This window comes from Gobio gobio, assembly GCF_949357685.1.
Source record: "Gobio gobio genome assembly, chromosome: 19".
Taxonomy (NCBI): Eukaryota; Metazoa; Chordata; class Actinopteri; order Cypriniformes; family Gobionidae; genus Gobio; species Gobio gobio.
Genome location: NC_137112.1, coordinates 42522520 through 42535509, shown reverse-complemented (window position 1 = coordinate 42535509; position 12990 = coordinate 42522520). Strand labels below are relative to the sequence as shown.

The window sequence follows — 12990 nt, the reverse complement described above, 5'->3', positions numbered from 1 at the left end:
GAAGATATTTTAGTTGAAATCCGATCGCTCAGAAAGGCCTCCATTGGCACAATGCACTTTACACTCTCAAGACCCATAAAAGGTACTAAAGACGTCGTTACAAAGTCCATCTCAGTACATTGGTTCTACAATAACTTTATAAAGCGACGAGAATAATTTTTGTGCGCAAAAAAAACCTAAATAACGACTTATATAGTGATGACCGATTTCAAAATAATGCATCGTGAACCTTCAAAGCGTTATGAATCAGCGAGTCGAATCATGATTCGGATCGCGTGTCAAACCGCCAAACTGCTGAAATCACGTGACTTTGGCGATTCAAATGGCTGAATCGACTCACTGATTCATAACGCTTGGAAGCTTCATGAACGACATGAGGGTAAGTAATTAATGACATAATTTTCATTTTTGGGTGAACTAACCCTTTAAGGCCTGACCAGAGTTTGGTTTTTCCAGCTCGCAAGCCAACGGAGAGTTGCTAGATGACCTGGTTGCAAATTACATTTGCTGCCGCTAGGGTGCGTCTAGATTTCTAGGTTAGTTCAGTACCTTTTCAAAGGTACTAATATGCATACTTTAGGTACTACTATACACTTTAGGGAATACAATGCATTTTAAGGTACTAATAATATGCATCTGCTAGTGATAAAAAAAGGTACAAAAGGTGGACCTTTTAAAAGGTTACTGTCCCAATGACAGATTCTTTAGCATTTTTTCCTGAGAGCATAGCTTCTACACAGACTTGCTCTCAGAAAAAAATGCTGAAAATATTTTTCTGTTGTTTGTTTTTTTCACAATAAGTCAGGACACTAAAAAGAGAGCTGAAATACGGGACTGTCCCGGGAAAACAGGACGTCTGGTCACCCTAATATAGAAATGATTTAATCTTATTTATCTGTAGCCCACCTTTCTGGAAAAATCCACTTCTCAATTCTCACATTCTCAAACAATGTCCAAACAGATGGAATAATCGAATATAATGATGATCCCTAGTGGATGAGATAATAGATGTCAGCATTTAACTCCAACTGGTCTACACAAATGTTCTTCAGCCATTCTTAAGCCTAGAACTGCAAGTTGATGATATCAAGATTTCTATAAGGGACAGAAAGTAAACACATGCATGAAAAAGGCAAGGGGATGGACTCACACAGGAGGCGATAAGTTATCTAGCAGCTGAGCAGACAGACCTTAATGCTGGAGGAGGCAGGAGCATGAGCCTGTTGGCTGCGTTCACACTGAGGCTGCATCAGGGCAGATGGTGGGGAGAGTTGAGGAGGCTTATACATACATACACCCACACACAAATGGTGCCAAAATATGGAGAAAATGTGATGGCCTTCAAAATTGCCACTAAAAACACTTAAAGGATTAGTCCATTTTTAAATAAACTTTTGCTTATAATTTACTCACCCCCTTGTCATCCAAGATATCCATGTCTTTCTGTCTTCAGTCGAAAAGAAATGAAGATTTTTGATGAAAAGATTTCAGGATATTTCTCCATATAATGGAAGTCAATAGACCCCATACGGTTCAAGGTCCACATGAGAGGTTCAGTACAGCTTCAAAAGGGCTTTAAAGGGTTAGTTCACCCAAAAATGAAAATTCTGTCATTAATTACTCACCCTCATGTCGTTCGACACCTGTAAGACCTCCGTTCATATTCGGAACACAAATGAAGATATTTTAGTTGAAAGCTGATGGCTGAGAAAGGCTTCAGATAGGCCTCCATTGGCATACAGTACTCCCAAGACCCATTAAAGGCACTTAAAACATTGTTACAAAGTCCATCTCACCACAGTGGCTCAACAATAATTTTTACGATGCAACGACAATAGTTTTTGTGTGCAAAAAAAAAATCAAAATAACACCTTTATCCAGCTTGTTCTTGTCTTCCGTGTGTGCCTCCACGACGCATGCGCGAGAATATGACGTAGCGCCAGCGTTCGGAAATCCATGAAATGCACACTTAAGCCCCATTTTGAGAACTACGCCGGGACCTAAAGCACGATCAATGTAGAATCCAACAGCTTAGACACGCGCGTCTTCCTCTGCTTGTAAACAAATCGCTTCTGGGTCATGTGTCCGAGCGCCGGATCTGCTTCATATTCTCGTGCATGCGTCGTGGAGGCACACACGGAAGACAAGAACAAGTTGGATAAAGGTGTTATTTTGATTTTTTTTTGCGCACAAAAACTATTGTCGTCGCATCGTAAAATTATTGTAGAGTCACTGTGGTGAGATGGACTTTGTAACGACGTTTTAAGTGCCTTTTATGCGTCTTTGGAGTGTAAATGTACTGAATGCCAATGGAGGCCTATCTGAAGCCTTTCTCAGCCATCAGCTTTCAACAAAAATATCTTCATTTGTGTTCCGAATATGAACGGAGGTCTTACGGGTGTCGAACGACATGAGGGTGAGTAATTAATGACATCATTTTCATTTTTGGGTGAACTAACCCTTTAAACCACATCAAACGGTACCAGACGATCAATAAGGGTCTTATCTAGTGAAACGATCTGTCTTTTTTTTTTAAATAAATAAAGTTTAAGTTTTATAAGCAAAAATGCTCGCCTTGCTCTGTTCATTGATGCGCGCTCGTGACATCACGTAAAACGCAATTACGTTAAAAAGGTCACGCTAGACGCAGGCGCAAAGACGTTTGAATATGTGGATACGGTCCTCCTTCCGCTCATTTGTAAACACTGACTCTGTACTTCCGCCTGCGTCTAGCGTGACCTTTTCAACGTAATTGTGTTTTATGTGGCGTCACGAGTGCGCATCACTGAACAGAGCACGGCGAGCATTTGTGCTTATAAAACTTAAACTTTATTTATTTTTAAAATAATGACTGATGGTTTCGCTAGATAAGACCCTTATTGATCATCTGGTACTGTTTGATGTGGTTTAAAGCCCTTTTGAAGCTGTACTGAACCTCTCACCTTGAACCGTTTGGGGTCTATTGACTTGCATTATATGGAAAAATATCCTGAAATCTTTTCATCAAAAATCTTCATTTCTTTTCGACTGAAGACAGAAAGACATGGATATCTTGGATGACAAGGGGGTGAGTAAATTATAAGCAAAAGTTTATTTGAAAGTGAACTAATCCTTTAAAACACCTTGACACCCCAGCAACGAGCCAGTGACTAGGCAAGCACCACAAACATTTTCTTATTTAAAAAAAAACAAACATTTAATCTAATTTAGTTAAGTCCAGTTTAATTAAGGGTGTGTTTACACTTGGCATGTTTGGCTTGATTAAAACGATTGCTCTATTAGTCCGGTTCATTTGAACATGTGAACAATGCCATCCGATCCCTGGTGCGCACCAAACAAGTGGACCGAAGACCGCTGAAAAGATGGGTCTCTTTCCGCTTCCAAACGAACTCTGGTTCGGTTCGAATGCTATATGAACGCAACATGGACCAAAGACATGTAAACAAACCAAAAACAGGAAGATGAGACCCTAAAAAGGACAAAATGCTCACGCATATATATGTTTTTTCTCGTCATAGTCGTGAGTTTGCCCATCACAGTTCGGTACAGGCGCCAAAACCGCGTCTCCTCACAGCAGATCTTCGTTTGTGTGTGTGACGGAGGGATTTCCTGCTGTTGTTTTGACCCCTTTACACATTTTATAAGCTCTTCAAGAGTACTGGTCAAAATACCATCATATAGGCATATATGCAGGCTATGCAGACACAATGAGGCTTTTATCCAAGCACACAGCATTGTTTTGGATGTTCAGTAAGTTCCGTTTCAATATAGGCCATACGTCATAAAAGCCGACCAATCAGATTGTGAACGTATGCCTATGCCTTTAGGCTCGGTATCTTTTGGTTAGGTGATAAAAATGGCAATCTGAACGCTAAATGGACCAGGACTAAAGTTGTTTTTTTGGTCTTGACCAAACGAACCAAGCGAACCGTACTACAAGTTTGAACACACCTTTACAGTTGAGAGAGGACAGGAAATGACGTGGGGGGGTATTGGGAAATGACTCACCACACTAGAGCATGTATGTTAACCACTAGGCCCTGATATACTTTAAGCGAAATCAAAGAACAAAGGATAAAATTAAGTTCTCTTGGAGTTCCTTTTGGGAGTTCGAAACAGCTTACCAAAGCCAAATTTCCAGAAAAGATTGCTCGGCAAACTACTAATTGGTCCATTGGTCCTTCATTTTTTCTGTTCAATCCGTCGAAGTCAGAGCGAGTAAAAAAGTCAGAGAGATGCTTTATATGTAATTCTAAATGAAAGTGACGCATACACTAATTTTTCATGTTTAAAGGATTAGTTCATTTCAGAATTAAAATTTCCTGATTATTTACTCACCCCCATGGCATCCAAGATGTTCATGTCTTTCTTTCTTTCTTCAGTCGAAAATAATGTTTTTTTTTAAGGTTTTTGAAGAAAACATTCCAGGATTTTTCTTCATATAGTGGACTTAAACGGGGTCTAACGGGTTGAAAGTCCAAATTGCAATTTCAATGTAGCTTCAAAGGGCTCTACACGATCCTAGCTGAGGAATAAGGGTCTTATCTAGCGAAACGAGCCTAGCCTGGATGCCAGCCAAACTTAGCCCCGCCCACAACATTTGAGGTCGGGAAGTTCGGTTTGGACTTGATCCGTTGTGGAGCAGCTATGCTCGAACAGGAGCTGTTCGGACCAATCAAATTGTCAGGGCGGGCTTTATAAGATGATGGACAGATGATCAACAGTAACGTAATCATCCCCGTCACCAAAGAGCGCTTGGGTTGAATTTGTTTACTAAGCGGAGAACTTATTTGTATATGCATTCACCTTTACTATTTCTCTCAAAAATTATGATCGTGTTGTAAGTACTCAGTGTATCCTTCAATTCTTTTTACAACACCGTCAAAGATCGTTTACACTCATCTTCTTCTTCTTCCAGCGTGTGTGCAGTTGAGTTCTGTTGACGTCACTTACTCCGTTGCTCTGATTGGTTGTAGGTCTATCCAATTTGAGTGCAGAGGCATATTCTTTCCTGGTTCGGTTGAAACACCCCCCATAATCACAGCCCAATGGAGCAGGAGCAGACGCATATTCTGACAAGAATCTGAGTATGACGACGTCAGGCTAGCGAGATGGCATTTAAAAAAAAAAAAACACAAAAACATTTATATACTTTTTAACCACACGTGATGTAGGCAGAAGTACCGCCCCAGTGTTTACACAGCAAACATGCAAAGACTTAGTAAAAAAAAAAAGGTAAAACAACGATGTCGGACAATTTTTTAAGTTGGAGTTTTTCGCCCTACCCTACCTTTACCTGTGCAACCGGAGTACACAGATGAACGTCACGTCACGCATGACAAGGGTTGCAAAGTTTTCAGAAACTTTCCAGAATTTTTGGAAGCTTTTGGAAATTTTCAGCCCTTTTGCATGACCTTTCCAACGTGATTACGTAATACGTGAAGTCATGGACGCTCAAAAACCTTCATTTCTTTTCGACTGACGAAAGAAAGACATGAACATCTTGGAGGACATGGGGGTGAGTAAATAATCAAGAAATGTTCATTCTGAAATGAACTAATCCTTTAATACTGTAAAGCTGCTTGCTTTAAAGCAATCTATTGTAAAGTGCTACATAAATAAGCGTGATGTGACTTGACTTGAAGAGCTGGTGCAAACATATCGTTGTCATTTTTGTTGTCTTTATTTAGTTTTTGAGAGGAAAGAAACTTGCTGCTCTCAGCAGCGTGGTTGGAGTTGGGATATTTGCTAACAGTATATCGCTGCAAAGGTATTTCTAATTTGGTTTTACCCCTAAATGGAAAAGAACTTTGCCGTGAGTAAATCAGGGCCTCAAGCCACGTCTCCAAAATCTTGAGTGTGCATCTTTACTCTGAGCTCTTTTCAAAACCGCTTTCCCCTCAACACCAAATTCTTCTGTCCTTATGCACCATCTCTCCACTTACCTTTTTCCCCAATTCGCAGTCCTGCAACTCTCATTTGTTGCTTTCTTTGCTCTCATCCCCTGCACTTCTCTCTCTTTGTCCTTAATTGCTATGATTAAGTCTACTGCTTAATAATTACTGTCTCCATCCCTCTAGATAGAGGCCAAAAACACTGACAAACTAAGCGTTCATTCCCTCACAATGACACTGACAAACTAAGCGTTCATTCCCTCACAACCTTTATGCACCAATACACCAATCATGTTGAAGGAAACATAAAAACGCTGTCAGAATCAATCACACTATAAGGACGACTTCAATGAAACACACCTGAATTAGGCAAAGGCAAAGTTACTGCACAAACACAGGATGCAAGTAAAGTTGTAAAGCTTCCAATTTTCGAGAACGGGCATTTGGTGAATGATGAAGTAGGGGATGTTACCTTGATGTAGTAGTCCAGCTGTGGATAGACCCTCTGCACCCCCAGGAAAACAGAGAGAGGGGTCCGGTGAGGGAAGGAGGCTGTGACGACATGTGTAACCTCTGGGAAAGAGAAAACCCGAAAGCCGTGCTTCTCATACTGCTGCTGCTGGTCCTCATTGGGGCCGTCCTCACCTTCACTCAAAATACTGCCTACAGCATAGCGACACTTCTGTGCTGGAACCTACAACACAAATAAACACACATTTAGAAAGTTGAACCAGTGTAAATATTGGAATTACTTCATTTTATTTCATCAATGAAGACAATAATGAAAAAGACACACCAGGACAATAGGTAAACATAACTAAAGAGAATATGACAAAAAAAGCACAGCAAGATATACAGTAAATAATGCAAGAACAACATGTCAGAAGAAGAAGAAAATAGTTTATCCCTCTGGTGCTCTTCGTTTAGGGGTTGCATTGGTTGTCTTCCCGGTCATAAGTGACCGGACACCTAAAAATTAAACTTCCTCCGCCCCAGTAAAACCAATGCAATTTATTTTTCTTCAATAATATTTTTTCTTTTTAATTTTGTATTTTGAGATGATTTGATGCTATTTTTTAATATTTATTCAATAATTATGGTCTATTTTTGCCATTGAAAATTATACAAAAAAATGTTTTTGTATTTTTTTATTATTGCAGTATTTCCGGTTTAAATAGAGACTAAGCCTTCAAAATATTTTTTTTTGAAGGCAGATTAGCGCCCTCTTTTGGAATTATTTAAGAAATCATGCAACCATGTGTGTAATCACTATAGGTCTCTATGGAGAATTCCCTAGTTCTGTTTTGAACACATTTAATGATTTTTTTTATGGATTTGAATATATATTTAAAAAATCTCATAGACTATTTATTATAAAGTTTTATATATATTTTTTTGTTTTTGTTAGAAATATATATTTTTTTCTGTGAATTTGTGTTTTTGCAGATTTCCCATTCATTTCCTATGGTGTCATTTTTGACCGAAGAGCACAAGTGGGAGTATTTTTTTTATGACCACTTAGCATGCTTGAATCATGCCCTCAATTTTTTTTTGTGTTTACATACCTAATGCTAGAAAAGTCCCCAAAGTTTCATATCATTCCGATGAAGCAGTGATTTTTAACATTTCAAAACAGAAAATTTTCTGATTTTTAAAAATTCCAAATGTGGTTCATAGGTTCAGTTTTTCATAGGTGTGTGTGTGTATAAGTGTGTGTGCGTGTGTGAGTGGATGTGTCAATATCACACTCTTGATGTTTTAGAGTGTCACCCCTTTACTGCTGTGTACTTTTTTTCAGCATTGTGGCCGTTTTGTAGATTGTACACACAAATATTCAGGGAATTTTTGTGTTTTTGCCGATTTCCCATTCATTTCCTATGGTCGGTAATTTATGATCGAAGAGCACAAGTGGGAGTATTTTTTTTTACGACCAATTAGCATGCTCGAATCATGACCCCAATTTTTTGTGTTTACATACCTAATGCTAGAAAAGTCACCAAGTTTCATATCATTCTGATGAAGCAGTGATTTTTAACATTTTAAAAACAGAAAATTTTCTGGTCAGAAATGACCGAAGAGCACCAGAGGGTTAAATAATCATGTCATAGTATAATCAAGCATTTCAAATGAAACACATTGTTTGCAGGTTATATAGCCCACTCAAACATATCAAACTAGAATTCTTTTTGTTTTATAAGAAATACTTTTATTCAGCAAAAGTGACAGTAAACACAAAGAGCATCACAGTGTCCTCGAAAATATTGAGAAGCTCAACTGTTTTCAACACTGATCACTCAGCGTATTAGAATGATTTCTGAAGGATCATGTGACACTGAAGACTGGAAGAATGGTGCTGAAAATTACAGGAATAAATGACATTTTTCAAATATATTCAAATAGAAAACGTTATTTTAAATTGTAATAATATTTCACAATATTATTGTTTTTTATCAAATAAATGCAGCCTTGGTGAGCTTAAAGTAGGCTTATATCACTGATCTTCCCAATCAGCATATCCACACACAAAAAAACTTTCCCAACCTCATTAAAACCCATCAGCTGCCTGCAGTAATCTGCAAAAAGAGCCATACACCTCTCATAACGCTTATCTTATGCAACAAATAAGCAGGAAGAACTCCTTCGCTCTTGCTTGCACAGTTGTGTTCAAAGACAACGGGGAGCGTCCATGATTCAGTGAGTCACAGAGGAAAAGCTAGCTTAATGAGTATAAACAAAGCCATGGCTGAAAAAAGCATATAAATACAGGATTAGATGGAGTTGCATGAGCAGGTGGCATTGTGCGAGGTGAAAAAAACAACAATGAAGCTGTAGTTTGAGAAGACGGTGTATAGTTGCCAGGTGTTTGGCAGCTTCGAGACCACTGTGGATGGATGCCCAACACTTTTCATGCACGCCTCTTGCTTTTTACCAACCCAAGGTATATACGCTTGCAAATGAGGGCACGGGGGAAATTTGAGATGGATTGTACGCCCCAGTCTGAGCTTGGGGTTCAGGACCCTTGAGGATTCGGTGAGAAGAGGGCTAGGTCGCTGAAGGCAGACTGTGACAGATGAAGGTCTGTTTAGAAAAGAGGCTGCAACAGTTCCCAGAACATCCATCTTTTAAACTGGAGGAAAGTGTTCATTCATCTCATAGTCTTCTGGGTCACTTTCGGCCTCCTGCCGAGCCTTCCAGGAATAAATTGCACTGCCAGTCAGGTAAAACATCAGTCAGAAAAGCAGATAACCAGATGAGTTAAAGGTTTTAGTTTTCTTTCATACGTGCCATCGTTTGGTGTTTATATCACAGTGCTAATCAATTACGATCCTTCTACAGCATAACAATTCTTCAAGTAGTCTACTCACAGCTGGAGCATTCTGCGGCCCAGGTCTGCGGGAGGTCTTGTTTCCTGGTGCGCTCCCAGCAGGTGTTGCACATGGGGAGTGTGTTTTAACAGACTGGCCTGTCACTAAGCCTCCATTTGCTCAGAGGCTTTGACAGAGATTGTGACTAAGTCTCTCCCAACACAGCATTAGATTATAAATAAATGAGACCACAACAATAAAAACTGAATTGCCAGAGATCATGTGCTGTCAACAATTTGGGGCATCTTAAGGAATTCATCAGCAGATTTTTTGTTTTTTACATGATGTCAAATATCTGCAGGGCAAACAGAAACGACGATTCACTAATGCAAAATATTCAACCAAAATAAAATATGTTTTAAACATTTATCAAAACATATAAAGGATTTACTATGTGAAAACTGAGCTCCCAGAATAATAGTACACTCTCAGCAAAAAAGGTACAGTGGAGGTACAATTGTTCTTTGGGGAACAAAACGTATGACTGTACCTTTAAAAGGTACACAATTCTTAGGGTTCTTAGGGTATGATTATACCATAGACTGTAAAAAAAATATGGACGTAGTGTCCGTGACGTCACCCATAGGATTCTGATGAGCAGTTTTGAAGCGTGAAGTAGGGTCGAGCTGGCCGTCGCCATCTTGGCAGCGCGTCAACTCCGGTATAATAGAAAATGGGTAAAAAAGGCGGGACGTTGGCGGAGCTGAAGTGACGCAATGACTAACAGACAGCAGATAAATGGCTATCCACCTGTCACTCGAAGTGGCCACGCCCTTAATTAGGCAGAACTTTTAATGCTTTATATAATGTAAACGAATGAGTTATAGAAAAATTCACCCCCCTCACAGTTGTCATGAAGGGCAAAATTAGCCATATTGTTGATAAATTACTTGTCTGCGTTAGGTTGCCCCGTCTGTTTTGAGTAGGCTATATGAACATATCAGAATTGCCATATTTCAATGTTTTTTATTTGGAGACTAATGTGCGATGCACTGTGCCCACTGTTTGCATTAGTTTTGAGCTCATGCTTTATTTTTCAGTTATGCACTTTTTTTCGTTTCTGCTCTTGATCTGGCTTGTTTAATAAATATTCCTTTTTTATTAAAGTGGACTTGCCTTTTGTGTTTAAGAGTAAAAGCTTTAAGTTAATAGTCTATTCGTGTCTCAAATGATACTGTCTGTCAGTTATTATAATACATATGTCAAAAACAATTGTCTAAATTATGTTGCATATTCCTCAAAAGTTCTTGTGATGAAATCACTAGTTGACAACATAGTATTCATATTCATAGAAAGTCATAGGCTATGATATTGCGCAGGTGCACGCGATGCAACGCTGTCATAGCCGACAGACTCGTGTGTCAGACTCATTTCAGTGCAAAATAATCAGCTCAAAAACGATTTAATATACTGCAAATAGCCTACTAGTTTTTTATGTTTATTTATAAATAATTATAATTAATTCCTAAAGTCATTTTTAGTCGAAAATTTCAGGACTTCAGTCGACCAAGATTTTCTTTGGTTGATAACAGCCCTAGAAAAGTTGCCATTTTTCTAGGCCGATATGGCTATGAACTATACTCTCATTCCTGCATAATAATAAAGGAGCTTAGTGCTGTACCATGAGTGCAGCAGGAGCAATGATATTACGCAGCGCCTGGAAATAGGCTAACTTCCGTCAACATAACCAACGTGACAACCTGCTTGCACAGATAGCGTGCTGGGGACTATTTTCAGGCGCTGCGTAATATCATTGAGCCGCTGCGCCCATGATACGACTCAAAGTTCCTTGATTATTACACCGGAATGATAGCCATATCGATCTAGAAAATCACAACTTTTCATTTTCCGTCGGTCTTAGTACGCGATGTAACTACAGAAGAGTCAAGTTTTAAATATCGAAAGTCTTTGGTCATGTTTTGAATGAGATGCTGACGGTCTAATCAGATTCAATTATCTATGCTAAGCTATGCTAAAAATGCTACCGCCAGACCCGGAGATCGGCTGAATGGATGTGAAAACGGTAAAACTCAACTGTTTAACTCTAGGGGAGTTGGAAAATGAGCCTATTTTCATTAAAAAAAGGAGTGTTCATTTAAGCCACACCTTCTTTGATCTAATTGACCATCATTTTGAAATTGACGAGAACTGTTAGACCGCTGAGGCAGACCAGCCTAAAAATTTGAACTTTCTCATGTGCGTGATGCAACCAGATTTCACAATTCAGATTTCACAATTTCAGTCAAGTAAAGTGAAAAGTGAAAGTGACATTCGAAGGCCAATTATGGTAACCCATATTTGGAATTTGTCTTCTGCATTTAACCCATCCAAGTAAGTGCACAACACATTAGGAGTGAACACACACACACACACTGCAATCCGTGCATATACATCCCTCGAGGAGTGGGAAGCCATTTTTGCTGTAGCGAGTGGGGAGCGATTGGGGGTTAGGTTCCTTGCTTAAGGGCACCTCAGTCATTTCCTGCCTGTATTGAGAATCAAACACGCAACTTTCGGGTTACCAGTCTGACTGTCTAGGCCACGACTGCCCCAAACCAGGGAGCAACCTAATGACTTTTAGTCTTCACTGAGCCTTAACCACTACATCACACCACGCATTACAATAAACTACCAATCAAAATACCAGAGTAAGTCATACTACAAAAATCATTTGTTCCTGCTGACAACTGTAAAAGCTCATACCGACTCTGAAAATTGGGTTTAGAGGAGTTGCAATGTGGGTACTGGAAGGAGAGTGGGTTAGCCGTAGGGCGGCATGTTTAGTCCCAAGTGAGGTAAACATCTGAAAAGAAAGCTTTTACACATTGAAATATGGAGAGGAAAGATAATTCAAGACACTGAACTGACAGAAAGACAGAAGTACTGATGAGCATATGTAACTGTCAGCATAGCGGTTCGGTTTTACTTTAGTCGTTTTTACTCGTCAAGCAGCAGTCAAATCCATTTCAGGCAAATTTGCGAAATGTCACTAAGGTTACGGTGTTGCAGTAGTCCTCTGGGAAATCGACTCCAAAATACCTTGGAAGGCAGACTCATTTATTCATCACTTCAGCATGCACTTTAAAAAGCTCTCGCATCTTCCCTTCCCCCTCGCTGTCACAGCCGCCATCCGCATCTTCACAGTGGACTGCCTTTTCATGTTCCTGCCATCCTCAGACAGCCAGGACGCAGTGAAAATACTAATAGTTTTGATGGCGAGAGCCAGTTGGAATTCTGTTTCAAGACGTTTATTGACAACAGGATGCTTAAATTCCTTACTGAAAATGGCAGTTTGTTGACGTTATCTTTTCTGCCACTAGTCAGTTTTCATCAGGAGTGATGGATCATGAAGATGATCACAATAAGCTATCAAGCTCATCAAATTATTCACAGTTGTCGAGGAGAGAAAACACTCATTTAGGGCCCATCTTTGACACGAGTTAAAGGCATCTCAGCATCTTTCTGTTACAAGCCAGAACAGAACATTTTCAATGAAAAAGATGTAGTTAACTTCCTGGTGTATCACAGAACACACACTATATTTGCATATGCTTCTAAGCATTAAAGTATGTATTTCATTCATTGTTGATTTTAAAATACAAACTTTTGAGTAACAGTACGGCACACAAACTGTACCTTTAGCTTGCCATTGGGGACGTACCCTCAAAGACACATTTTTGTACCAACACCTAAAGGGTGCAAATTAATACCTAATTAGTAGGGTTAGTTCA

The 12990-nt window shown here is 39.4% G+C and overlaps 1 protein-coding gene across 1 annotated transcript in view; it reads right to left on the bottom strand.

The window, feature by feature from the left end:
- tex264b (testis expressed 264, ER-phagy receptor b) overlaps positions 1 to 12990 on the bottom strand; it is a gene marked incomplete at its 5' end in the record, with an annotated part of 83980 nt that overhangs the window by 64856 nt on the left and 6134 nt on the right. The window contains 1 exon segment of the mRNA XM_079844804.1: positions 6367 to 6588. Coding sequence (XP_079700930.1) covers positions 6367 to 6588 — 222 coding nt within the window.